The following is a 26,479-nucleotide window of genomic DNA, read 5'->3' as shown; positions in this document are numbered from 1 at the left end:
GGCCCCCTGCATAGTAACGCAATCGCCCGGAGTCTATGGGTCTGCAGGCCACAACAAGCAGTTAAGAGAAAACAGGGAACGGAGGAAAGGTGAGAAGAATCTTTTTTTTTTTGTGTGTATGTCAAGAATGGCATAATAGGGAACTAGGATGAGGACTGGAGACATTATTACTTGGGCACAATGCTACTGGGCACAAACATGGGCACATTACTACTAGGCACAAGGATGGGCACATTACTACTGGGCACAAGAAAGATAAAAAAAATTTTTTTACCATTAAAAATGCTTTTTACATATAAAACGTAACAAAAAAGTTCAGGTTTGTTTTAATAAACAAAAAATGTTCACAAAAAGTGATTTAAGGGTGTATAGAATAAAATACATGGAATCACTAAAATATCACTTGACCCTGCAAAGAATGCGGCCCCCCAAATAATTTTTTTTCTATGTCGGGGCCATACACCCAGCCGAGTTTGAGACCCCTGGTCTAGATGGTTTTTGGCTGTTTTTCATTTGGATCTATTTTGATCTAGATTTTGATGGTTTGTTTCGTTGTTTTTAATTTGAATTTTTTTTGGGTCTAGATTTTGGTGTTTTTTTGGTTGTTTTTCATTTGAACCTTTTTTTGGTCTAGATATTGGTGGTTTTTTGGTTGTTTTTCACATGAATTTTTTTTGGTCTAGATTTAGATTTTTTTTTGTTGTTTTTCATTTGAACTTTTTTGGTTGTTTCAATTTGAACCTTGTTTTGGTCTATATTTTTGGCGTTTTTTTTTTTTTCATTTGAGCCTTTTTGGTCTAGATTTTGGTGATTTTTGGTTGTTTTTCATTTGAGCCTTTTTTGGTCTAGATTGTGAAGGTTTTTTTGTGCTGTTTTTCATGCTTTATCTACTTTTATCTACTTATCATTAGATGACACAGGTAGAAGTTCAGCAAAGCTTTCAGCAACGATGCCACCTGCTTGCAATCAAGTCTTGAATGAACTGAAAATATCACCAGCACCAGTGCATGGAAGGAAGGGGTATTTAAGCACCAAGATAATGCCGATTATGAGCAGGTGAGTGAAAGGTGAGCTCCTGCTGGGTTCAATAGGGGATAGATGAATCCAGCAAGAATGCTACCTATACCAATGAATATTGACATCAGGAACAATGGAAAGTCAGGGAGCATTCTGCGCAAATGATTTGACCTTCTATGGCCAGAAACCACATGTCTGTCACCCAAGCTGTAGTGGATGATGAGATATGGAGCCTGAAAATCAAAGGTTGAAAACATTGTTACCCTTTTGCTCGTCAGTGTGTATTTATCTACCGTAGTAAGTTGACATATTTAGCAGCTTTTAAAGTGAAACGTTATTTCATAATTGTGTGGCCATTATACACATTTTCATTTAATAAGATATATTACAAAGGTCCTCATCCAGATTTTACTTTGTTTTTTTATGGAAACTTTGGAAAGGCAATTATTTTTTCCGAGCCAGGACAGGTGCTACTGACAATAAGAAATATGCACCTCCTGTATAGTTCACTGCTGAAGACCTAAATTGTAACGGAAAATATTACATCTCCTTGAAAAACTTCAAGCCTCAGTTAGTCTGTAAGCCACACCGCCATCGTCTGTCACTGCAGAACCATGTCTGACAAGTCATTTGTATCTTGGCAGGACAGAAAATGTCTACAAGACAAAACGTACCTAATAATCTGAAGCGTTACATATAATGACATTTTATTTTCTCTGACGGTGTCACTATCATCTTTATAAAATGAAATGGAGTAAACAAACATTGCTCAATCATAAAGAAAAAATTGAGTATTTTGGTTTTTTTTAGCTTTCTAATTTTTAGGTATTCTTTTTTAGATGTATAGTAGGAAAGACAAAAGTCTCCTGACTTCTTTAGAAGTTCTGGAAATTGAAAAAGGTCATCTTTAGCGGCCATTGGGGACGTCGTAGCCAAACAATGCACCCTCAAGAAGTTGGAAAAAAAGTGTTTTGAAAATCTTAATTGACTAAGGGGTACTTTGCACACTACGACATCGCAGGTGCGATGTCGGTGGGGTCAAATCGAAAGTGACGCACATCCGGCGCCGCTGTCGACATCGGAGTATGTAAATCGTTTTTGATACGATTAACGAGCGCAAAAGCGTCAAAATCGTATCATCGGTGTAGCGTCGGTCATTTCCATAATTTCGGAAGGACCGATGTTACAATATTGTTCCTCGTTCCTGTGGCAGCACACATCGCTGTGTGTGAAGCACGGAGGAGCGAGGAACATCACCTTACCTGCATCCCGGCTGAAATGAGGAAGGAAGGTGGTGGGTGGGATGTTTACGTCCCACTCATCTCCGCCCCCCTGATTCTATTGGCCGCCTGCCGTGTGACGTTCTATCCAGCCCACCTCCTTCCTCATTGCCGGCGGGACGCAGGTAAGCTGTGTTCGTCATTCCCGGGGTGTCACACGGAGCGATGTGTGCTGCCTCGGGAACGATGAACAACCAGAGCACAGAAGGAGGACCGACATTTTGAAAATGAACGACGTGTCAAGGAGCAACGATAAGGTGAGTATTTTTGCTCGTTCACAGTCATTCGGAGGTGTCACACGGTACCATATCTCTAACAATGCCGGATGTGCGTCACAAATTCCATGACCCCGCCGACATATTGCATGATAAATCGTACCGTGTGACGCCGGCATTAGTCTCACTCTCAAGGATCTAGGATAATTGGAGTAATATATAAGTGATTTGTCACCACCACAATAGAGGAACTGATGATTAGAGATGGGCGAATTGTGAAATATTCGGGTTCAGATTATGTTCTCCGAATACCTAGTACTATTCCAGTATTTGTCACCAATAATAAATCTAATGCAAGTCACTGGGGAACCCGAGCATTTTTCTTGGAAATCTTTTTTGTTCCCCCTTGACTGGCATTAGATTTGTTATTTGTGATGAATACTGGAATAGTACTACGGTAGGTAGTCAAAGAGCATAATCCGAACCCGAATATTTCACTATTCACCCACCTCTACTGATTATATCAATGTCAATAAAATTCAGTACCTTTATTGGAGAATAAATTGTACTCTAATTTTCCAAAAATCAATATTCCCAAGAATGTGCATGTTTAACAATTTGTTCCATGCAAAGTCAATATGATGAGAGTTGGTTAACCGCCATTTTGTTAAAACAGTAAAGTTCTGGAAACAGGTTAGAAAAACATAAAAAAATAATACCTTGTTGCTCACCTCCCAGCCTCCTCCACACTCTTCCATCTACAGTCATTGTCAGCTCTTCTTGAAGTCACAGCGTGCTAAAACTCAGAGCCTCTTCACGCTAGGCCAGAACTTCCAGCAGCAACCAGGTCCATGATAGCTCTGCCTCTGCACATTGTAAAGTCATGGTGATGGCAAAATATGCTCTGCCACCTTACTACTGCCACTCTGCAGGGGGATTCTACCGCGACCAGGTCTGGGATGTCTCTGCACATGCACAAACTAATTCTGGGCCTAGTCATAACAGGAAGACCCAGCCTAGCCTGAAGGTAATTAGGGTTTCAGTCCACGCCGGTGGTAAGAAGAGCAGACCAGTTTGAGGAGACCCCACGCCCATGAAAACAGACATTCATTTCACCTTTTTACTCACCTCTCTGCCTCCTTCACTGAACTCTCTCCCTTCTACAGTCATTGCCATCTCTTCTTGAAGTCACAGCACACCAAAACCCAGAGCCTCTTCACACTAGGCCAGAACTTTAGAACTTCCAGCAGCAACCAGATTCGGGATAGCTCTGCTTCTGCACATTGTAAGGTCACGGTGATGGCAGAATATGTTCTGCAACCCTACTACTGCAACTTTACCAAGGGACTTCTACAAAGACTAAAGCCGTGATGTCCCTGCGCATGCGCAAATTCATTCTGGGCCTAGTCATGACAGGAAGACCCAGCCTAGCCTGAGGACACCCAGGGTTTCAGTGCCCGCTGGTCGTAAGAAGAGCAGGAAAGTTTGAGGAGATCCCATGGCATAAAAATGGATATTCATTTCACATTGTTGCTCACCTCCCGGCCTCCGCCACTGAACACTCTCCCTTCTACACCCATTGCCACCTCTTCTTGAAGTCACAGCACACTAAAATCCTCAGCCTCTTTACGCTAGGTCAGAAGTTCTGGCAGCAACCAGGTCTGGGATAGCTCTGCATCTACACATTGTAAGGTCACGATGAGGGTGTAACATGCTCTACAACCATACTACTTGTGCTCCACCTGGGGACTTCTACAAAGATGAAGACCAGAATGTCTCGGCACATGTGTAAACTCATTCTGAGCCTAGTCATGACGGAAGACCCAGCCTAGCATGAAGATACCTATGGTTTCAGTGCACGCTGGTGGTAAGAAGATTAGTTCAATTTGAGGAGACCCCATAGTATATTGTTAATCATTCATTTCTTATTGAATAAACTCGCTGCAAATCAAATTTCCTGATAAAATATGGCGGATTTGACCAATTAAAATCTCGTTACATCTGCTCATCCCAATATGCCTCTAAGCTAATCCCATGATGGTCCTTCAGAGTAGAGAGGGTTGCAAACTTTCAAAAAAGTAACGGAGGAATATTTTACAAACCTGAAATGTCTTTACAATTTATCAAAAAATGTGGAAATATGATATATATTGTACCTAATGAGCTATATTGACCTACCATATCACATCACAAGCATAACGACTGACTTTACAACTTGATGGCTTCATTAAAATAAAGTGAATGTATTAATAACCGTAACAAGACACATACTAATGATTAGCAGTTTCCATGTTGTGCCGTAATGATCATTAGACAGAAACAGGAAGTTCTGATAAATATTTCAGAACATTAATGACCCATATTTATTTCAGACTTTCATATAAACTGCACTTTCCAGATGCAAAAATAATTTCATTCTCATAAATATTTGCAGAATTGCAAAATCTGTACGACGGATTTAGACAGGACAAAAAGGATAAAGAAAAATGACTTCAATTAAGTCTCTTTAATAAATTACAGCAATGTCGGCAGCTGAAAACCTTATTTGTTTGATGGCCTGAAATTTGCGGAGTTGAACATTTGCATGAGGAGAATGATACATGGGAAATAAATGGCACGGAGAACTTAATTAAATTATCATCATTTTGTATTAAGTGAAACCAATGCGCCGCTAGAATCCTCGGGCGAAATAAATGTTCGGTAGTAGCTATCAATGCGGATTCTTGTAGACTGGCTCTATTGCAGTCAGGGCTAATTTATGGTATGGTCATATAACCAACACTAATCGGCAATTATATACAGTATAATGGATGTCAACTCTTTAAATTATGTTATATTAAATAACAGATGTGATGGATATAACACAATACACAACCTGCAATAGTAGAGTGGTGGAACAAGGGGCAAATCAAATTCAAACTTATATTAAAAGCATCAATTAAAAAAAGGAAGTGAAATATTCCTATTGTTAAAAGCATTTGAGAATTAAGGTTCCCCCTCATTTAACATTGTCCAATACAGTGATAAGCCTTAATATTAAAACTTAATGTTGTGTACATTCAGAGTGTGCTGCCAGAATGATTCTTACCTAACGAGGCATGGATTCCGCAAGGAGTCGTGTAGTATCAGAATTAAAATATTAACAGCAATGTAGGTTACGAAGTTGTCAATGTTTAGAAAGGTGCTAGTGATGAGCGAGCACTACCATGCTCGGGTGCTCGGTGATTAGCGGGCACTACCATGCTCGGGTGCTCGGTACTCGTAACTAGTGATGAGTGAACACTATCATGCTCGGGTACGCTGTGCTCGTTACTAGTGATGAGCGGGCACTACCATGCTCGGTACTCGTAACTAGTGATGAGCGGGCACTACCATGCTCGGGTGCTCAGTACTCGTAACTAGTGATGAGTGAGCACTACCATGCTCGGATGCTCAATACTCGTAACTAGTGATGAGCGAACACTATCATGCTCGGGTGCGCTGTGCTCGTTACTAGTGATGAGCGAGCACTACCATGCTCGGGTGCTCAATACTCGTAACTAGTGATGAGCGAACACTATCATGCTCGGGTGCGCTGTGCTCGTTACTAGTGATGAGCGAGCACTACCATGCTCGGGTGCTCGTTACTAGTGATGAGTGGGCACTACCATACTCGGGTGCTCAATACTTGTAACTAGTGATGAGCGAACACTATCATGCTCGGGTACTCTGTGCTTGTTACTAGTGATGAGTGAGCACTACCATGCTCGGGTGCTCGGTGATTAGCAGGCACTACCATGCTCGGGTGCTCAGTATTCGTTACTAGTGATGAGCGAGCACTACCATGCTCAAGTGCTCAGTACTTGTAATGAGCAGTTGGACGCTTGTATGTACACAACTCGAGTACAGACGATACTGGACGACAACGGGGAACTCTAGCATTTTTCCAGAAGATCTTAGGGAAAAATGCTCATATTACCCCTTGACTTTCATTATACTCGATACACAAGTCGAGCCCTTCCAACTGTTCATTGTGAGTACTGAGCAACCGAGCATGGTAGTGCCCGCTCATCACTAGTTACGAGTACTGAGCATCCAAGCATGGTAGTGGCCACTCATCACTAGTTATGAGTAAAGAGCACTTGAGCATGTAATGCTCGCTCATCACTAGTTCCGAGTACCGAGCATCTGAGCAAGGTAGTGCCCCGTCATCACTAGTTACAAGTACCGAGCACCCGAGCAAGGTAGTGCCCCCTCATCACTAGTTAAAAGTACCGAGATCCCGAACATGGTAGTGCTCACACATCACTAGTTACGTGTACCGAGCACCCGAGCATGGTAGTGATCACGCATCACTAGTTAGGAGTACCGAGCATCCGAGCATGGTTGTGCCCGCTCATCACTAGTAGATACTATGATTTAAGTAAAATTAATCCACATGAATGCCAAGGCCCAGAATATTGTTTGGAATATCACACTGCTTCCATCGTTTTTCCCTTCATGTCTTCCCGTGGTAAGAGATGCACACTTACCAACCATCCACTTGATGTAAGAGAAAATGCAGTTGAGTGCACCACTGGCCTATTTTCCATTTCTCCAGTTCTGATGCCCATTATAGGTGGTTTAGGCTATGGACACAGCATGGGTACTCTGACAAACCAGTGGACATAGAGCCCCATACATAGCAAACTGAAACCTTTTGACACCTCTATCATGTCCAGCAGTAACCGGATATCTCTGCTTGCCCAGGTCTTTTTTGGACCAGGATGGTACGTACTTAGGAATGAGTTGTCTGATATATTATGGAAAACTACCAGAATTTTAAATATTTTACCCAGTAAGTATGGACAAGAGCACAAGATGTAGAGGTTGCCAAAAAGGGTATCTAAAGACATTAAAGGGTTACATTCCCATCATCGAATGGTAACATACATGTAAAAAAATTTAAAAAAACCTTTATAAATGACTTGTCATAAAAAAATCACTACGAGTCTCAAGAACGGAGGAATTTTTAGTTGTATTGTTTATTGCTCATCGCCAAGTTTACCGGCTAAGGTTGCACAGTCCATCAATTGAGTTTGTATCATGAGAAATTGGAGTCTTGTGTAAGATCGACAGAAAGGTTTGATTTTAATTTAGAAAATATTGTTACACAGTAAGAACAGGATGCAACTGTTTGGAAAATGAATGGGATAATTCAAGGTGCCATAGGATGTTAAAAGTCAATGTAGCCCCACTCAGAACTAACCATAGCGTCTAATAGAAAACCAGATTTTTGCTACCCCATCTGATAGCAGCATTATATAGTGTATGAAAAAGCTGAGGAGCAAAAATGTGCAAGAGCGTCTTATCCAATGATAAAGGACTATAAGGTCCAGGGAACTGCTCACCTGGTAAAGGTGTGTATCATACAACAAGGAAAGAGCTTCAAATTGTCTGCTGCTGCACTCCTATGGGATAAAAAACAATGAAATGCCAGAAGTGAAACGCGCGTCGTCTGCGCTGCTGATGAAGATCCGAACGAATCGTCGAGGATACAAAGTGTGATGTGGATTTATTATGTACACGTTTTGAAGTCTTCAGACTCCTTCAACAAGATACATGCCCCATGCAAAATTTTAAAATTTTTTTGTATGTGCTTATATCATGAAGAAGAAGTCTGAAGACTTCAAAACGTGTACATGATAAAACCGCATCAAGTATACATTGTGTCCTGGATGTTTCTTTCGTATCTACATGATCAGCGCAAACTTCTTGCGTATGGTTTCTCCTCTGGCAGCATGATATAGTGGCAAAGACCCTGATTCCCATGATGTGTCACCAAACTGGGCTGATTGATGAAATCTTGACAAAATCATTTTTTTCTGTACCTGCTCTCTGAATTATTAGCTGTGTATAACTCCACCCACACCACTGATTGGCAGCTTTTTGCCTATGCACAGTGTACACAGAAAGCTGCCAATCAGTGGTAGGGGCAAAGGTAATAAAGCGCTCATAAATATGGAAAATTACTTAGCACCAAGCCATCTAGCTCTCTAATGATAATCTGTTGATTAAACACTACGTTTCTTAAAGTTACACGCAACAGACTAGTAAATGACATTGCTGGAATCAGGATCTCTGCCTCTACATTATGCTGCTCTCAGATGAGGAAGCAAAAACCTGGTGACAAATTCACAATTTAGAAAATCAAAATACTATGCATGTATGTGAAACGCAAACTTTTTACCAAGGTCTCCATGTACTATTTCTAATATTTTTCTAGAGGAAGCCACTTAATGACTCTCAGATCTGTGGTTCTGTTAAAATGTAGGCAGGTCTTCTTAGGTTGGTCATACACATTAGGGTAAGGTACCACTTGCCTATAGCTATTGATGTGAGAGCTAATGTCCCTCTGCTGTGAGCATCAGCCAAGGGTCATGCGACTGTGATGCAATCTTGCGATCGGATCACAGCTGCGGAGAAGAGGGAGGGAGCATTTTCTCTTCATGTCCTCCTTGACCTGTCTCTTCATATATCGCACTGCACTCGGATTTCACACGCTCCCATAGACTTGTATGGGGGAGCGTTACCAGAGACTTGCTGCCAAACACACCATGCTGCGATTCATTCCGCATGCCGCTGTGGCATGAGAAATCAATCGCAGATGGACACTGCCCCATAGTTTTGCACTGGTGCGAGTGCAGTCCAATGTTTTATCGGATTGCACTCGCCCATGCAAATCGCAAGTGGAACTGAACCCTTAGGCGAAGGCTGGCTTTACTTTCCAATCAGTGGTCAGATGACTGGAAAAAGAAGGAACAAGCATGTTGCTTCCTAACATATCCAAGTCTTTGTTCCAACAGGGTGGTAAGACTCCTGTATAGATGTCATACAGCAGCATATTTCCCTCCCCCATTGAAAATACATATATACTAAAGGAAAATGGTCATTAGGTATTTATTACTTAACATGTAGAGAGAGAGACCCTGATTCCAGCGATGTGTTTTTTTATTGAGCTGCTTGTTGCAGTTTTGATAAAAAACACTGTTTTGTCATCAGGAGATTATCATTAGAGGACTATTAAACCTGCTGCCAGGTAGTCATTCATATTCCTTAGCTCTGGATAACATCACGTTTGTCATGGATGATTACTTTTCTGCCTATGCAGTGTAAAACAAAATCTGGCAAAGGAGTGGGTGGGGTTGTACAAATTGGTGTGGGTGGGGTTATAGCATCCAGAGAACTGTTGATTACATCACAATAACAGCAAGCAGCTCAGTAAGTGACACATGGTTGAACTCAGGGTCTCTGTCTCTTCATTATGCTGCTCTCAGATGGAGAAGCAAAAACCTGGTGACAGATTCCCTTTAAGCCATGTGTCTGTATCCATGTTGGTAGTAATAATTACATATTTTGCATTTATCTTACAGCTACGGTGTATGAATAGTTATTTTTGACAACACGATCTGATTGTCTGACATTTACAACCTTTTGTCACATGTATCCTACAGATTAGCTTACCTTTGGTTGTGGGGAGAGTAGCCTCTCATAACTGCTGTGTCGGATACAGTGCCTTTCAAAAGTATTCTCTCCCTGTCACGCTGTACTCTAAGATGTACAATAGCAGTACAGCGCAGTAATGTGGGACTGAGAGGATTCCTGAAACTATCTGAGAAGGTAGTTAGCTGGTAAACCACTAGGGGGCGTAAAAGTGGAGGAAACGTATGAGCAGGGAATTCCCTAGCAGAGGTAATACTAGTCAAGCCCACCAGATGGCAGTAGAATCGTCAGAAAGCCGTGTCACAACATGAGGTCTTGTAAGTACACAAGGGCAAAGTCTAAACATAGTCAGAGGGAAGCAAATAGTTAGTAGCCGGGAAATCAGAGCCTAGAAGCGAGGGGGAGTGGGAAGACAAGACAGAATAAAGGGAAACAGATAAGGAACGAACAGGGAGACAGCGGGGAGACACTGATGGAAACAGACAACAGAGGAGGTTAACAGTCAGGTGAACACGGAGGTCAGGTGAACACGGAGGTCAGGTGAACACGGAGGTCAGGAGGGGGCAGGGCAGACAACAGGTCACTCAAGAGCAGAACACAGCAGAGCCAGAAGTATCACTGGCGAAGTCCAAGAGAAACAGTGCCCTAATAAAGCAGCCTGACCTCCAGAACGAGGCAGAAAGGATTAATCCCTAACATGACTTGCATCAGAAGTGAAACTAAAAAAAAGGCTCAGCTCCAGCTGAGCCAGGAGTCAATCATGACAGTACCCCCTGCTCAAGGGGGGGGGGCACTGGACCCCCAGGTTTCCCAGGAAACCTTCTATGAAAGGCACGAGTAAGTCGGTCAGCATGGACAGATCGTGCCGGAACCCAGGATCGCTCCTCCGGTCCGTAACCCCTTCAATGTACCAAGTACTGTAGTGAAACTAAAAAAAAGGCTCAGCTCCAGCTGAGCCAGGAGTCAATTATGACAGTACCTAATGTCACGCTGTACTCTAAGATGTACAATAGCAGTACAGCGCAGTAATGTGGGACTGAGAGGATTCCTGAAACTATCTGAGAAGGTAGTTAGCTGGTAAACCACTAGGGGGTGTAAAAGTGAAGGAAACGTATGAGCAGGGAATTCCCTAGCAGAGGTAATACTAGTCAAGCTCACCAGATGGCAGTAGAATCGTCAGAAAGCCGTGTCACAACATGAGGTCTTGTAAGTACACAAGGGCAAAGTCTAAACATAGTCACAGGGAAGCAAATAGTTAGTAGCCGGGAAATCAGAGCCTAGAAGCGAGGGGGAGTGGGAAGACAAGACAGAATAAAGGTAAACAGATAAGGAACGAACAGGGAGACAGCGGGAGAGACACTGATGGAAACAGACAACAGAGGAGGTTAACAGGTCAGGTGAACACGGAGGTCAGGTGAACACGGAGGTCAGGAGGGGGCAGGGCAGACAACAGGTCACTCAAGAGCAGAACACACCAGAGCCAGAAGTATCACTGGCGAAGTCCAAGAGAAACAGTGCCCTAATAAAGCAGCCTGACCTCCAGAACGAGGCAGAAAGGATTAATCCCTAACATGACTTGCATCAGAAGTGAAACTAAAAAAAAGGCTCAGCTCCAGCTGAGCCAGGAGTCAATCATGACACTCCCCTTGTTTGTTTGGGGTTTTTTTTACCTATTTTGTTACATTACAACCTGTGTTTAAATATTTTTGTAATCAGATTTCTGTGTGATGCATCAGCACTAAATAGTCTAAAGCTGGTTTCACATCTGCGTTGTTTCAACGCAAACGGACTCCGTCACTAATGTTTACAGTTCATTTATTTACAGTGGAAGAACGACAGCATGACTCATGCACTACCCGCTTGTGTCCACATGGTGTCGCGCTTACACTGTAAATAAATGAACTGTAATACAGTAGTGACGGATTCCGTTTGCGTGAAAATAGCGCAAGTGTGAGTGGGGCCTTAGTTGGTAAAGTGAAATAAGAGAAATTTAAGCAAAAATTACATTTATAGGATCAAATAAATAAAAAATGCCATGAGCATATGTATTCACCCCTTTTGCGGTGAAACCCTTAAAAATTTCTAGTGCAAGCAATTACCTTCATAAGTCGCATGCTTTGTGAAACAAAGGCCCCCTGTGTGCAATCTGTCACTATATACACACACCTTTTCTGAAAGCCCACAGAGGCTGCAACACTATTAACCCCTTCAGCCCCAGGGCACTTTCCGTTTTTGTTTTTTGCTCCCCTTCTTCCGAGAGCCGTAACTTTTTTATTTTTCCGTCAATCTTGCCATATGAGGGCTTGTTTTTTGCGGGACAAGTTGTACTTTTAAATGAAACTTTAAGTTTTACCATATGGTGTACTGGAAAGCAGCAAAAAAATTCCAAGTGTGGAAAAATTGCAAAAAAAGTGTGATGGCACAATAGTTTTTGGGATGTTTTATTCACGGTGTTCACTATATGGTAAAACTGATGTGTGGGTATGATGCCTGAGGTTGGTGCGAGTTTGTAGACACCAAACATGTATAGATTTACTTGTATCTAAGGGGTTAAAAAAAATTCACAAGCTTGTCCAATAAAAGTGGCGTACGTTTTGCGCCATTTTCCGAAACACGTAGAGTTCTCATTTTTTGGGATCTATGGCTCAGTGACCGCTTATTTTTTGCGTCTCGAGCTGATGTTTCTAATGGTAGCATTTTTGCGCAGATGCTACGTTTTGATCGCCTGTTATTGCATTTTGCGTAAAACTTGCGGCGACCTAAAAACTTAATTTTGGCGTTTGGAATTTTTTTGCCACTACGCAGTTTACAAATCAGATTAATTAATTTTATATTTTGATAGATCGGGCATTTCTGAACGCGGCGATACCAAATATGTGTATATTTATTTATTTTTTAACCCTTTAATTTTCAATGGGGGGAAAGGGGGGTGATTTGAACTTTTAGGTTTTTTTTTTGTTTTAAATTTTTTAAAACTTTTTTTACTTTTTTTATTTCATTTTACTAGTCCCCCTAGGGGGCTATAGCAATCAGCAATCCAATTGCTGATCGCTATCTGCTGATCACAGCTATACCGCTGTAAACAGCAGAAATAGTCACTTTCTTTTTTCCTCTGCTCCGTGCCGAGGAAAAACGAAAGTGAAACTTCGTAGCAGCAGGCGTCATCACATGACCCTGTGCTACGATGGCAACCACCGAACGTCACGTGATCACTCATGTGACGTCCGAAGGGGGCGGCGGTAAGTAAAAAACATGGCCGCGCCCATATAGATCTCGCTGCCAGACTTTGGCAGCGAGATCTAAGGGGTTAATGTTCCGGGTGGAATGCGATTCCACTTGGAACATGTAGGCACACATGTCAGCTGTTGAAAACAGCTGATATGTGTGCCGATCCACGCCGCCTGCCCGCGGCAGGGGGCGGGGCTTACCGAGACACGATCCATGATGGAAAGATCCGTCCATGGTCGTGAAGGGGTTAAGCAAGATGCAATACTTACCAAACCACACCATGAAGACCAAAGAGATCTCCAAACAACACCATGAAGACCAAGGAGCTTTCCAAACAACACCATGAAGACCAAGGAGATCTCCAAACAACACCATGAAGACCAAGAAGATCTCCAAACAACATGAAGACCAAGGAGATCTCCAAACAACACCATAAAGACCAAGGAGATCTCCAAAACACCATGAAGACAAAGGAGATTTCCAAAACACCATGAAGACCAAGGAGATCTCCAAACAACACCATGAAGACCAAGGAGGTCTACAAACAAGTCAGAGACAAAGTGATGAGGAGGTTGAGTTCTAAAAAAATATATATTCCACTCTCTGATGATTCCACCAGAGTACCATCAAATCCATTATTAACAAATGGAAAGAACATGGTACCACAGCAAACCTGCCAAGAGAGGGCTGCCCACCAAAACTGTCAGCCCGGTAACGAGGGCATTATTCACAGAGGCAACAAAGAGACCAAAGGTAACCCTGAAGCAGCTGCAGAATTCCCAAGCAGAGACTGGAGTATCTGTCCATAGGATCACAATAAGTCTTACACTCCATAGAGCTGGCTTTTATGGAAAAAGTGGACAGAAAAGGCCTTTACTTACAGCTAAAAGTTGGAAGGCATGTTTTGAGTTTGCTAAAAGACATGTGGGAGATTGTTGAAATGTATGGAGGAAGGTGCTGTGGTTAGATGAGACTAACATTTTTTGGCCACCAAGGTAAACTCTGTGTCTGGCACCAAACCAACACAGCTCGTCACCCCAGGAACACCATCCCCACAGTAAGACATGGTGGTGGCAGCATTATGCTGTGGCAATATTTTTCAGCAGCAAGGAAAGCGAAAATTGTCCAAGTTGAGGGGAAGTGGATGGTGCAAAATACAGGAATATTCTTGTGCAAAACCTTTTTTAGTCTGTCAGTGATTTCAGACTAGGACCAAGGTTCATCTTCTAACAAGACAATGATCCAAAGCATACTGCTAAAGCAACACTCAAGTGGTTTATGGGGAAACATGTATATGTATTGGTGTGGCCTAATCAAAGCCCAGACCTTAATCCAATGGACAATCTGTGGTCAGACTTGAAGAATGCTGTTCACCAGAGGAAACCATCTAATTTGAAGGAGATGGAGCAGTTTTGCCCTGAGGAAGGGGCAAAAATCCCAATGGCAAGAAGTGGAAAGCTCATAGACACGTATCCAAAGTGACAAGTAGCCCTAGGAGGCTCTACTGAGTACTTATTTTAGGGGGGTGAATAGTTATGCACACTGAAGTTTGAATTTGTTTTGTCCTACTTGGTGTTCATTTCATAATAAAAAAAAAAAGAAATGTTCACAGTTGTAGGCATGTTCTTTACATGAACTGACGTAAACCCTCAAAAACAAAAACAAATGAAATTGCAGGTTGTGAGAAAAATGCCAAGGGGGTGAATACTTTTGCAAGGCACTCGAGTTAGGGTTATGCCTGATTATGATGCTAACTCTAATAACTTTTAATGTACTTACTAATATACTACACAGTGAAAAATGGATCTTGAAATGAAAAGTAACAACACCAAATTCTTCGCTTCAAAAGGCATCAATCTGAAAAAGTAAAGGAAAACAGACATAGTCTAAGCAGTAATAGGTACTTCGATTGATTCTCCGTTTAATGAATCACTTTGTTTATGCAGTTGTTTAATATCTTTAGCATATCAACCTATGATTTATTTGAAGCAGATTTATCATGCAGTTATAGAGATGGCCATCACATTCTGCCAATTATGGAACCAAAATATTCACTATTTTGCCTATTTTTCTATTCGAAAATGAACCAATACATGGATCATTGGACTGAAGCACTGGACTGCAGAAACGTCTTAAAAAAAGTTTTTTTGTTTGTTTTTTTTCATTTTATGAACAAATATTTACATAATTCTCATTCTGAATTCGACATAACATATAACATATATTTTTTATTTAACACAAACGTGAAACTGACCTAAGAGTGAAGGTTCATTGGACCTTCCTTCAAACACAGCTAACTCGTTCACTTACGACATTAGAACTGTTTAATGATAATTCCGAAGTCCCAACTTGCATTTCTATTGCCTCCTCCGTCTCATCCATTTCCATGCTAATAAGTTCATTGCCATTCCTGTAGTGGTTTAAATTTAGGTCCTTGCCATACAAAGCAGTGGATGCTGCGTTATGATGGCATTGGTTTTGTTGGATCACTGTCCTTTTGCTTTTGTTATATCGGCATCGGATGTAGTTGGAAAAAGCTCTTCGGTATGTTCTGTTAAAAAGTGTGTAGACTAGCGGGTTGATTCCCGAAGAAACATAACCAACCCAAACAAATACATTCAGCAGTTCAACCATGAGGTCTTTATCACAGGCTTCTTTACAAAGTACAGACATGATGTTTGTGATGAAAAATGGACACCACATGATAAGAAACAAGAAGAAGACTATGCCGAGGACTTTAGAAGCCCGGCGTTCATTGTTTATTGATTGCATTGTTCCTTTTCGAAAGAGCGCCCCTTCTTTGTTGACCGGAGAGTTTAAGTGAGACGCTGCCTCGTGATTTTGGATCATCGAAATATTTTCTGTGTTGCTGTCTTTTTTTATGCCGCTATTGCTGTTCTTCCTTTGTTTTGGCACTTCTTCGTACATGAATACAGTAGCCTGTTTTTGGAGAACCTGAATGGTCAAGCAGTAAGTAAATACCATTATTATAAGTGGAATAAAAAATGCCACAAAGGATCCCAAAAGTACAAAATTTTCATCATTCAATACACAGCTTCCGTTCACGAAGACTCTGGAGTCATCTTGAAGGCCAATAACAGGAATTGGCATCGAAATACCTGTAGAAAAAAAGAGAAGAGAATAATAGAAATAAGAATGTTTTTTTTTTTATAGAATTAAGGAGTAGAGATGAGCAAATCTGAGGTTCTAATGTTCGGAGTTTGGGTTTGGAAACTGACTACCAAAAAAACAAAGTTCGCATTTGAAGTTCAAGTGAGTTACAATTGCAAACCACTCAAGCGAGCAGCGTTGTGCTTGAGTATGAGAGATGCTGAACCCAGTGTGAGCCACTTGCAGTGTTTGAATGGCTCACACTGGGAGCAACAGTAGAGTGATCGGATGTAGTGTGCACCAAGCAAAAAAAATGGAATAACCCCACCTACACTCTCCTGAAATGTTTTGCTTATGGCTGCTCGCATGTGGGTGGAGTCATGAACTGCCCAATCACAGACTTCCATTGAGGTTCAAATCAAGTCAGAGGGTCACAAACCAAAAGGGGGCTTTACACGCAACGACATCGGAATTCGTGACGCACATCTGGCCTGGTTAGCAACGTCGTTGCGTGTGACATGTACGAGCGACCGCGAACGATGCTAAATACTCACCAAATCGTTGATTGTTCACACGTTGTCCATTTCCCAAACGTCGTTGATGATTTTGGACGCAGGTTGCTATGTGTGACACCCCAGGAATGACAAACAACACTGTACCCGCATCCTCCGGCAACGAGATGGGCGTGACTTCCATGCGGCTGCTCTCCGCCCCTCCGCTTCTATTGGACACCTGCCATGTGACGTCGCTGTGACGCCGCACGAACCGCTCCCTTTGAAAAGAGGGGCTGTTCACCAGCCACAGTGACGTTGCTAGGAAGGTAAGTCCGTGTGACGGGTACTAGCGATTTTGTACGCCACGGGCAGCGATTTGCCCGTTATGCACAACCGACAGGGGCAGGTGCTTTCACGAGCGACTTCGCTAGCGACGTCGCTGCGTGTAAAGCAGCCTAAACTTTTTTAAGGTTTGACTATACTCTCCAAACTTTCAAAGTTTTGCTCATCTCTATTAAGGAGAACATTTTTATATTTTTCCTATACTTCCAAACATTTTAGGAAAGGAAAACAATTTACTAGGTAATATTATAAACAATATTACCGACCTTGAGATAACCCTTCTGCTTTGTGAGAAACAAAAATTACTTAAAATTAAGTTTAATATGGGCAGAGGTTATTTGTGCCACTGACCCAATCTGAGCATGCACTTATTATCACAACTAAAGTTATTACATTTATTAGATATCTGTGATCCAGATAACCGTAAACATAAAGTTGACAAATGTACTAATAAAGGTGAAAGAATGAGATTATATGTGGTCTATATCGTCTTCACACTTTTAGCCGGAATGCCCCACAAATTTAATAATCAGGAAGCACAAAACAATTTTTTGGTAAGGGGGGGGGGGAGAGATAAAGAAATGTTGCTGTACTTTTCTTCTGAGGTCACTGGGAGGCTGTAGAAGAGTTGACAATAAAACTCAAATTCCTCAAGGACAGACACAAAGAACAATGAATTGAAACTTTAGATTCTGCTCTCCAAGCTGTCTCACCTTTAATATTGCACCCAAAAATTAAATCAAGTATCATTTAAAGGCCAACATTCAAGACTTTAATTTAAGCCCAAAATCTAACCCCTAAACCAAAATGTTTTTTTCGTGACACATTGTACTTTATGTTAATGGTAAATTTAGATCCATAAGTTGTAGGTTTATTTATAAAAATATAAGACATTTGAAAAGTTTAAAAAATTAGCAATTTTCAAACTTTGAATTTTTATACTTTTAAGTCAGATAGTTATACCACAAAAAATAGTTAATAGGTAACATTTCCTGTATGCTTGCCTTTTAGCATCATTTGTGAAATATTCTTTTTTTTTTAAAAAAAATAAATTCAAAAGTTTAAAAATGTAGCAGCAATTTGTATTTTTTTCAAGGAAATTTAAATTTACATTTTCAGTCTTAAAATGGCTTTGGGGGGACCTATATATTGGAAACTCCCAAAAAGTGATACCACTTATAAACAGCCCCATCGCAACATATTCAAAGCTGCTGTCAGGTAGTTTATTAACTCTTCATGTGCTTTTCAAGAATTAATATAAACTAGGTGTAATATTAATAGCAAATACCTCCAATAAGAAATGTAGTATAGTTCTCTTGATTCACTATGTCACTTACCTCATGTCCAGGGCATTGCAGGACCTTAGATATCCATGGTCACGACCACGCATATAGGGAAAGTTAGTCAGTTGCTCATGGTCAAGGTATTTGCTAATATTACTATTATTACACCTACTACATGTTGGGATAAGATCTTGGATATGGGAATACCACTTTAAACATCAGGCTTGTTCAATCACGTACTGCCAATTCTTTTGTTCTTCTGGATCTCTCATAGAGGACATAGTTGAATGAGTGCTCAACTTATCGGAGAGCTGGCTGATAAGGCTACCAGTAGAATTATTTTTTTGGCCTACATTTATCTAATGTGTATGGTGAGCTTAATTCTGGCCCAATATACTGGGATATTTCAAGATTTACTTTAAAAATGGGATGTTTCAGGTATTAATAACCTCATTGATAGCAGCAAAGGCACGTAAGGGCATGTATTTCTGAATATTAAATAAATCGAGAAGTTTTAATTTTTTTCTCAATTCGTATACCATTAATATATTTACTCATCCTGTGATTTTCGTAATTCCACAACATTTCTTTCTTGCCATTTCACTATAGAGGAGTGTAAAACGATAAATATATAGTCCAATGTTGACCTGATTGGTGACGTTTTAGATGTGAAATGTTTGCGGTAACACCGATGTAATCTGAGTTATTGGTCATCAGATTCCTTCTCTTTCGGAGCTGACACTTCCAGAATTCACTGACTCCGATCTGTATTTTATTCAGCTTATCTTTACTAGATGTATTGCGGATTGCCCTTTTTCACGGATGCGTCTTGGATTATAAGAATTGACACCTTAAGACTTTTGTCTTGAAGGGGTTTGAGCTAAACAGCTTGAGTGCATATAATGGTCACATTTAGTAGTATACAGTACATTAAGCTCAATTTCTACCTTTCAGAGAGGCCACAGAGGGAACTGCTAAAAAGAACTTTACTCTAAAAGACATGTCTGATCTTTTGTAAAACTTTAAAATAATGTATTTTACAAAGTTTAAGCAGCTTATGTGTTCTTTATTTTTTATATTAATTAGTAAAGCCAACTGTGCACCCAACCACTATTGGAAACCCATTGATTTGTGTAACGTACTGTTTGAAAAAAGGGGACTTTTTTGCATCATATTGCTGTGAACCTTGACATTTTATTCTATCCAATTATGGTGTACTGGACGACTGTCTATAATTATCAACCTCTTGAAAAAGAAGTGCTTGAAAAATCCTTCAAATCCAAAAAACGTGGCGCTGATCCCCAAATATATTATATCAGAAGAAATTTTATTCGGCTACTATAAAATATTACCTAAAATATTACAACGCGTTTTGGCTAAAAATCTTAAAAAAAGATAGCCTTCTTCAGGTAAAATATTTCACCTGAAGAAGGCTATCTTTTTTTTTACATTTTTAGCCGAAACGCGTTGTAATATTTTGTAATATTTTATAGTAGCCGAATAAAATTTCTTTTGATATAATATATTTGGGGATCAGCGCCACGTTTTTTGGATTTGAAGGATTTTTCAAGCACTTCAATTTACCGGTTTCCTGTTGAGGTGATTCACAGTGTTTCAAATCCTAGTGAGCAGCAGATCAGCACAGAGATTGTGGAGGTTGATCCTAAAGGGATCTATGGGTTTGACCTAACTTGAAACAAGGTGAGTGCAATTTATGCACATTTCTTAATCATTTTTTATGCATTTGAACTATTACATTTAGAGTGGTGCCGCGTGTGTCCCTTTTTATTTTAAACCCCTCAAAGTTTATCCTCGAACCCCCCCCCCCCAAAAAAAACAACAGTTCTCATATCTGCACCTCCCTCACCCTCAGTGATTAAAAGACTTAGCAGATGCCCTCATCATCTCCTGAGTAGACTACTGCAACAACTGTCTGTGACCTCCCATCTAACAGTCCTGCTACAATTCATCCTATATGCAAAGTTAACATCTAGTTAATGCATTGCTATCCTTTCTACTCTTTGGCTTTGCCCTCTACCAATCCCTGCAATGACTTTCAACCACCCAGAGAATTTTATTTTAAAATACAAGGCAACCATAATGTGTCCCTTCCATATATCTCCCCTTTTAGCATCCACTGTGGTCAAAAGTTAAAAGATAGCAGATGCCCTCATCATCTCCTGAGTAGACTACTGCAACAATCATCTGTGACCTCCCATTTTACATCCCTGCTTCTCTTCATCCCATATTCAAAGTTGACATTCAGTCAATGCATTGCTCCCCTTTCTACCGCTTTTGCCTTTGCCCTCTGCCAATCCCTTCAATGGCTTTCCAGTACCCAGATAATTTAGTTTAAAATACAAGGTCAACCATAATCTGTCCCTTCCATAACAGTATAGCGAGTACAAATAGCTAACTACTCGCTCAACACTAGTCAAGAAGCAAAGCAGAACATGACCGGAGACGAAATGGCTCAGTAACACTGCCATTCTGTTTCAGTGTTTAGACGTAGAATCCTGGTATATAGTGATATGACTTGAATAAAATATGTATGATAAAGTATTATAACATAAGCGATAAAATAGTAAAATATAAAATCTGCATTTGGTCAGATGCATTTGTAAAATGGAGTAATTGTTTTCAGATGCCCCTAGTGGTTTGATACTAATGAAGGTTCTGTGTGTGTACTATGTAGATCACCTAATCTCACAGATACATCTAGTGTTATCCTCATAATACATATATTAAGTATAAAGTATTTGTATGTCTTTCCCAATGAATAAGTCATAGTTCCCCTGCTAGTTTCGGGAATAGAAATCCTGACTCTGCTTCGTATGATAATATTACACGTGTACACAGTATATTCCGATATGCCACAGAAATATAAAATAATCTACACTGGCTTAGTTTTGTAATACTGTCTCAACAGAAATGAGCAAGACAATTCAGCTGACGGCTAGCTTTATTTATGCCTTGCTTTTCATTGTTTCCATGCTTGGCGGAGGCTAAACCTAAGTGATTCCATTAGTTTGACCTCATTAGAGTAAGGTTAATCTTCCAGCCTGAGGAACACTGACATGCTTGGGTTATTATTTTTATTATTTTTGTTCTTTGTCTAGATTAGTTTGGCTGAAATACAGGTTGTTCACTATACAGAGTAGATAATATCATTCAGCTCCGTACTCAGCCGTCACCTTTCGACCCATAGACATTGGATGGAGCAGCACTGTGCAGGCTCCATGGTCAATCCATTCAAGCTCCTCCACACTGAGGTCATCATCTCACTGCCTCATAACCATGATTGTGAGGGGCCGGCCAGGTGGTAGGTTACCCACTCCATTGGGGATTTGATATCCATTCTGTGGATTCTGCTCCTGATAAGATAACAAGCCAATTAAAACTAGACCCGACAAGACCCAAGTAGACGTCCACCAAGAGATATCAGCTATAATACATCTATCAATGCTTATTATTAGGTATAAATAACTGTGGGCATGCTTCACAGGCCCTTCAGTGGGCATGGCTCACAAGCTCTCGTGGGGGCATGGGTCACAAGCTCTCCTGGGGCATTGCTCACATGCTCTTCTGGGGGCATAACTCACAAGCTCTTCTGTGGCGTGGCTCACAAGTTCTTCTTGGGCATGTGACATGCCTGCCCCAGGGCCGGGGGAAATCAGAACCGGGCCAGACTAGTCCGTGGATGTCAGCGGTGGCGGGGTCCGGCTCCGTGACCTAGGCTGTGTCTCAATAATAAAGGGGAGATGATGATGATGGGAGTTGTAGTTAATATTTAGTCAAATTTGTGATGCCACCTATGGTTTTTGCGGCTATGTGGGCCGCGGCTTCTGGATGGGACTCCCGGGGCTGGTGTTGCAGCAGCTGATGTGTTTCTTGCTCCCCACAGGTGGAGCGGGTAACCCCAGGGCAACCGTTAGGAAAGTCTATGATGGAAATGGATGGGGCGCAGGAAGAAGCAGACGACACGAGGCTTTGCAGTCAAGATGTTTTACTCACAGTATATTCCAATACTGCAGCTGACCGGTTTTCCCGTGGTGTGCCAGGATTCACTGTTGTGGACCTCTGCCGATCCCGAACAGGTTACGGGTCAGTACCGGTGCACCCCTCAATGTGTCTCTCCTGGACGTCTCTCTCTAGCGCTGACCTTCTGAACTGTCCTGCGCCTCTGCCACCAAGCCCTGACTAAAAGGTAGCTGACCGTGGTCCTTTTTAAGCCTCCCTTGTAGAGGATGGGTGGCAGGTTGTGGCCTCGGGTGCCCACAGCAATCATCCGGGCCGTCGGATTGCTAAAAGAAATGTCTTTCTTCCTTTTGCCTGGGGACCGTCCCAGTTATTGCAGCCAGACCCCTCCACCCAGGTGTTGTTTGGTGGAACAAGCCCATGGAGGCTTCTCGCACATCTGTGGCACTCTGGAACTCCTTCTCTCTGTGACACCTGGGTCTAGCCAGACCCCAGGGTCTTTACCATGAACCACAGCCTCTTGTTACTCCTTCTGACTGGACTCCTTCTCACTGACTGACTCACTCACTCCACTCTGACTGAAAAACTCCCTCTGACCAGACCTGTCTGGTTCTAACCGGTTCTCCAACTACCTCACTGACTCCTCCCACACTCCCTCTGCCAGGCTCCACCCCTTCCAGGACAGCAAATGGGACTTAAGGCTCCATAACCAGGTATACTGGTTGCTGCTTCTCAGCATTAATGGAGTACCTGCCTTAAACCCTGACCCGCTGTGTGACCTAACAATTGGTGTGTGCAGGTTTTGTCTGTGAACCGGTAGATGACCTCTTTCTTACCCAGGATAGGATACCACACCTCTGGCTGAGGTGCAGTACCTCTGTGGCGACGGAAGCCTCAGGGGCGCCACACCTGACTCCCAAGCTCTGCTGGGTGCATAACACAGGCTCTGCTGGGGGCATGACACACAGGCTCCGCTGGGGGCATGACACACAGGCTCTGCTGGGGGCATGACACACAGGCTCTGCTGGGGGCATGACACACAGGCTCTGCTAGGGGCATGACACACAGGCTCTGCTGGGGGCATGACACACAGGCTCTGCTGGGGGCATGACACACAGGCTCTGCTGGGGGCATGACACACAGGCTCTACTGGGGGCATGACACACAGGCTCTACTGGGGGCATGACACACAGGCTCTGCTGGGGGCATGACACACAGGCTCTGCTGGGGGCATGACACACAGGCTCTGCTGGGGGCATGACACACAGGCTCTGCTGGGGGCATGACACACAGGCTCTGCTGGGGGCATGACACACAGGCTCTGCTGGGGGCATAACACACAGGATCTTCTGGGGCATGTCTTTAGGCTGCTCTGCATTGTTACATTGTGAGTCCAGCGAGAACAAAAAGATTGAGAACCTCTGACAATTTCCATAAATCTCCTTATTCTGTCCTAGTAAGACTGAGCATATTAGAAAACCATAGAAACTCAAAGGCTTTAATTTATTTCCCGTGACATAATGCAGGCTGATACTCCTACACAGTTTTATTAAACATGCCACTAAACAGATAGCCTGGGCTTTTTCAATGTATGACCATTAATACCACCTTTTGTATGGTAAATTGTGTACAATTGTAAATTAAAAAGTTCCCTATTTCAGTTTAGGATATATGAATATAAATAAAATGCTTAGAAATTGGTATAACTGTGTGTGTGGGAATGACGGCCAAGACACCATCATAATGGAAATAACACAGGATATAGTTATCTATTGTCAGCAAAGATCAGCTAGAAATTGAACATAATAGCCCTTAAAGGTTGATTTTATTAATATAAGTTTCAAAGAAATCGGAAGGTTATAAAATGTTGCAACAGGTAAAAGTTCATTGCTTCTTACAGAAAGTTAAGAAAAAGTTCTGCATTTCATAGAAAGTGATAAAGTTGAGTGTGGACACTGTATAGGTAAACCGGGTGAATAGTATTCCGTGTAGGACAGAAGGTGGAGCTAGGTGAGCTGGTGCATCCGGAAGTAAATAATATGGGGGTACTAAAAAGTGTCTAACTTTGATGAGAATCATTAGAAACTGGACAACACAGAAACTTTGATCTGGAAAACCCTACCTAAAGGGTGCTTTACACGCTGCAACATCGCTAGCAATTGCTAGCGATGTCGAGCGCGATAGCACCCGCCCCCATCGTATGTGCGACATTTGGTGATCGCTGCCGTAGTGAACATTATCGCTACGGCAGCGTCACACGCACATACCTTGTTAGCGACGTCGCAGTGCCCGCCGAACAATCCCTCCCTCAAGGGAGAGGTGCGTTCGGCGTCACAGCGACGTCACCGCAACGTCACCAAGCGGCCGGCCAATAGAAGCGGAGGGGCAGAGATGAGCGGGATGTAACATCCCACCTACATCCTTCCTTCCGCATTGCCGGTGGACGCAGGTAAGGAGAGGTTTGTTGTTCCTGCGGTGTCAAACACAGCGATGTGTGCTGCCGCAGGAACGACAGACAACATCGTACCTGGAGCAGCAACAATAATAAGGAAAGGAGCGACGTGTCAACGATCACCGTTCTTGGACGATTTTGCGATCGTTGATCGTCACTCCTTTGTGTCACACGCTGCGATGTCACCACCGGCGCCGGATGAGCGTCACTAACGATGTGACCCAGACGATATATTGGTAGCGATGTCGCAGCGTGTAAAAGTACCCTTTAGAATTAGACCATATACCACCAAAATTGAAAGGTTGGGTGTATGTGTGACGCCCTGGCCTATCAGGTTGTCACAGGGTATTGTGCAATCTGCCCTTCTGTACAGTATTTGCATCCTCCTTGGTTATGGATCCCTGTCCTTCGGTGTTGCCAAGAGCAGAACCAGTCAAAACCATAGGAACACTCTGCACCACACCCACCAGACACACCATTGGGGGGCCTGAAACGAATAGGGCAACCCACTTGGGGGGTTGGTAGAGGGAAGTGGGAGAAGTGTGAGGAGCAGGAGAGAGGAGGTCAGGAGCTGTGCTCCGGGTAAAATACTAGGTGGCAGACCTGGTAGGAGCTGGAACCCCGGTCGCAGGGGATCGTGTCAAGGGGCTCGGATCTGCTGAGGAGGGCAGCCGGCGGCCTTGAGCCATCTCTGGGCAGGGGCCAGGGCATGATGGGGTACGTGGACCCTAGGCCGGGAAGTAGCTTAACGCAGCCCGGAAATTTACCCGACGAGGGTGAAGTATTCAAGATTCATCCTCTACCCGCTCCAAAATCAGGGTACTAGCGCAACGAGGGGATAGGACTTTCCCAAAACACAGTCCAGAAAATCCCAAGCGTGAACCCTGAGAGCAAGCTCACTCCGTTAGCCATACGGGTGAGCGGGACCCAACTAATTCCACACTGCAGGGTCCAAATAGTGAAGAAGGTGCCACGGAAAAGGTCACAGGCTAACAAGCAACACCAAGGGGCACGGATCCATGCGTGCTCCCTCCCTGCTGCAGCAGTGCTCAGAATTCTGGTTTACAAGGTGTCTGTGTCCGTATTCTTGGACTGAGCGAGTATGCAGAAAACCCTTTCCTTTCCAAAGGCACCTCTTCACTTCCATTACTGGGTCTCAGGACAAAACCCCCTACCCACGGAGGGGTTAAACACCTTGCTGCCATACCACCGCCACCGGGCGCTCCCAACTGCAGTGGTGGTACTCCATCTTACCACGCACCATGGGTGGCATCACGAACTTCTAACTCTCCTGTACATATCCCCCTTTTAAATTTGAGTGTCCGAACGACCCCTCCCTGGATCTGAAGACCCCTTGAGCCACCGCGGTTCCAGATCAGAGCGGCTCAGCCACTGACATGGGGGCTTTACATATGGACAACTTAAAACCAACCTTTTATCAATATGTGTACATCCTGATTTGGTTACAAGAAGTGGTTTACCCATATTCATTAGTGGCCACATTGATATTATGTTGAGAAACAAGGTTTCTCTCAAATACCTTGTGTTGCTAACAGTGTCTGTGAGTGGTGCTATTGCGGTCTGCTCTTCCCCATTGCGTGACCCCCGAGTACTGTGA

General features: G+C 42.6%; 1 protein-coding gene across 1 annotated transcript in view; it reads right to left on the bottom strand.

The window, feature by feature from the left end:
• Positions 1-15,102: 15,102 nt before the first annotated feature.
• LOC142251167 (5-hydroxytryptamine receptor 2A-like) overlaps positions 15,103-26,479 on the bottom strand; it is a 639,303-nt gene continuing 627,926 nt past the window's right edge. Inside the window, exon 6 of the mRNA XM_075323709.1 lies at positions 15,103-16,320. Within this exon, the coding sequence (XP_075179824.1) occupies positions 15,485-16,320 (836 nt within the window). The 3' untranslated portion in view covers positions 15,103-15,484. The remainder of the gene's footprint in view (positions 16,321-26,479) is intronic.

Source organism: Anomaloglossus baeobatrachus, chromosome 9 (assembly GCF_048569485.1).
Source record: "Anomaloglossus baeobatrachus isolate aAnoBae1 chromosome 9, aAnoBae1.hap1, whole genome shotgun sequence".
Classification (NCBI taxonomy): Eukaryota; Metazoa; Chordata; class Amphibia; order Anura; family Aromobatidae; genus Anomaloglossus; species Anomaloglossus baeobatrachus.
The sequence above is the reverse complement of the archived record's forward strand: the minus strand, read 5'-3'. Positions and strand labels throughout refer to the sequence as shown.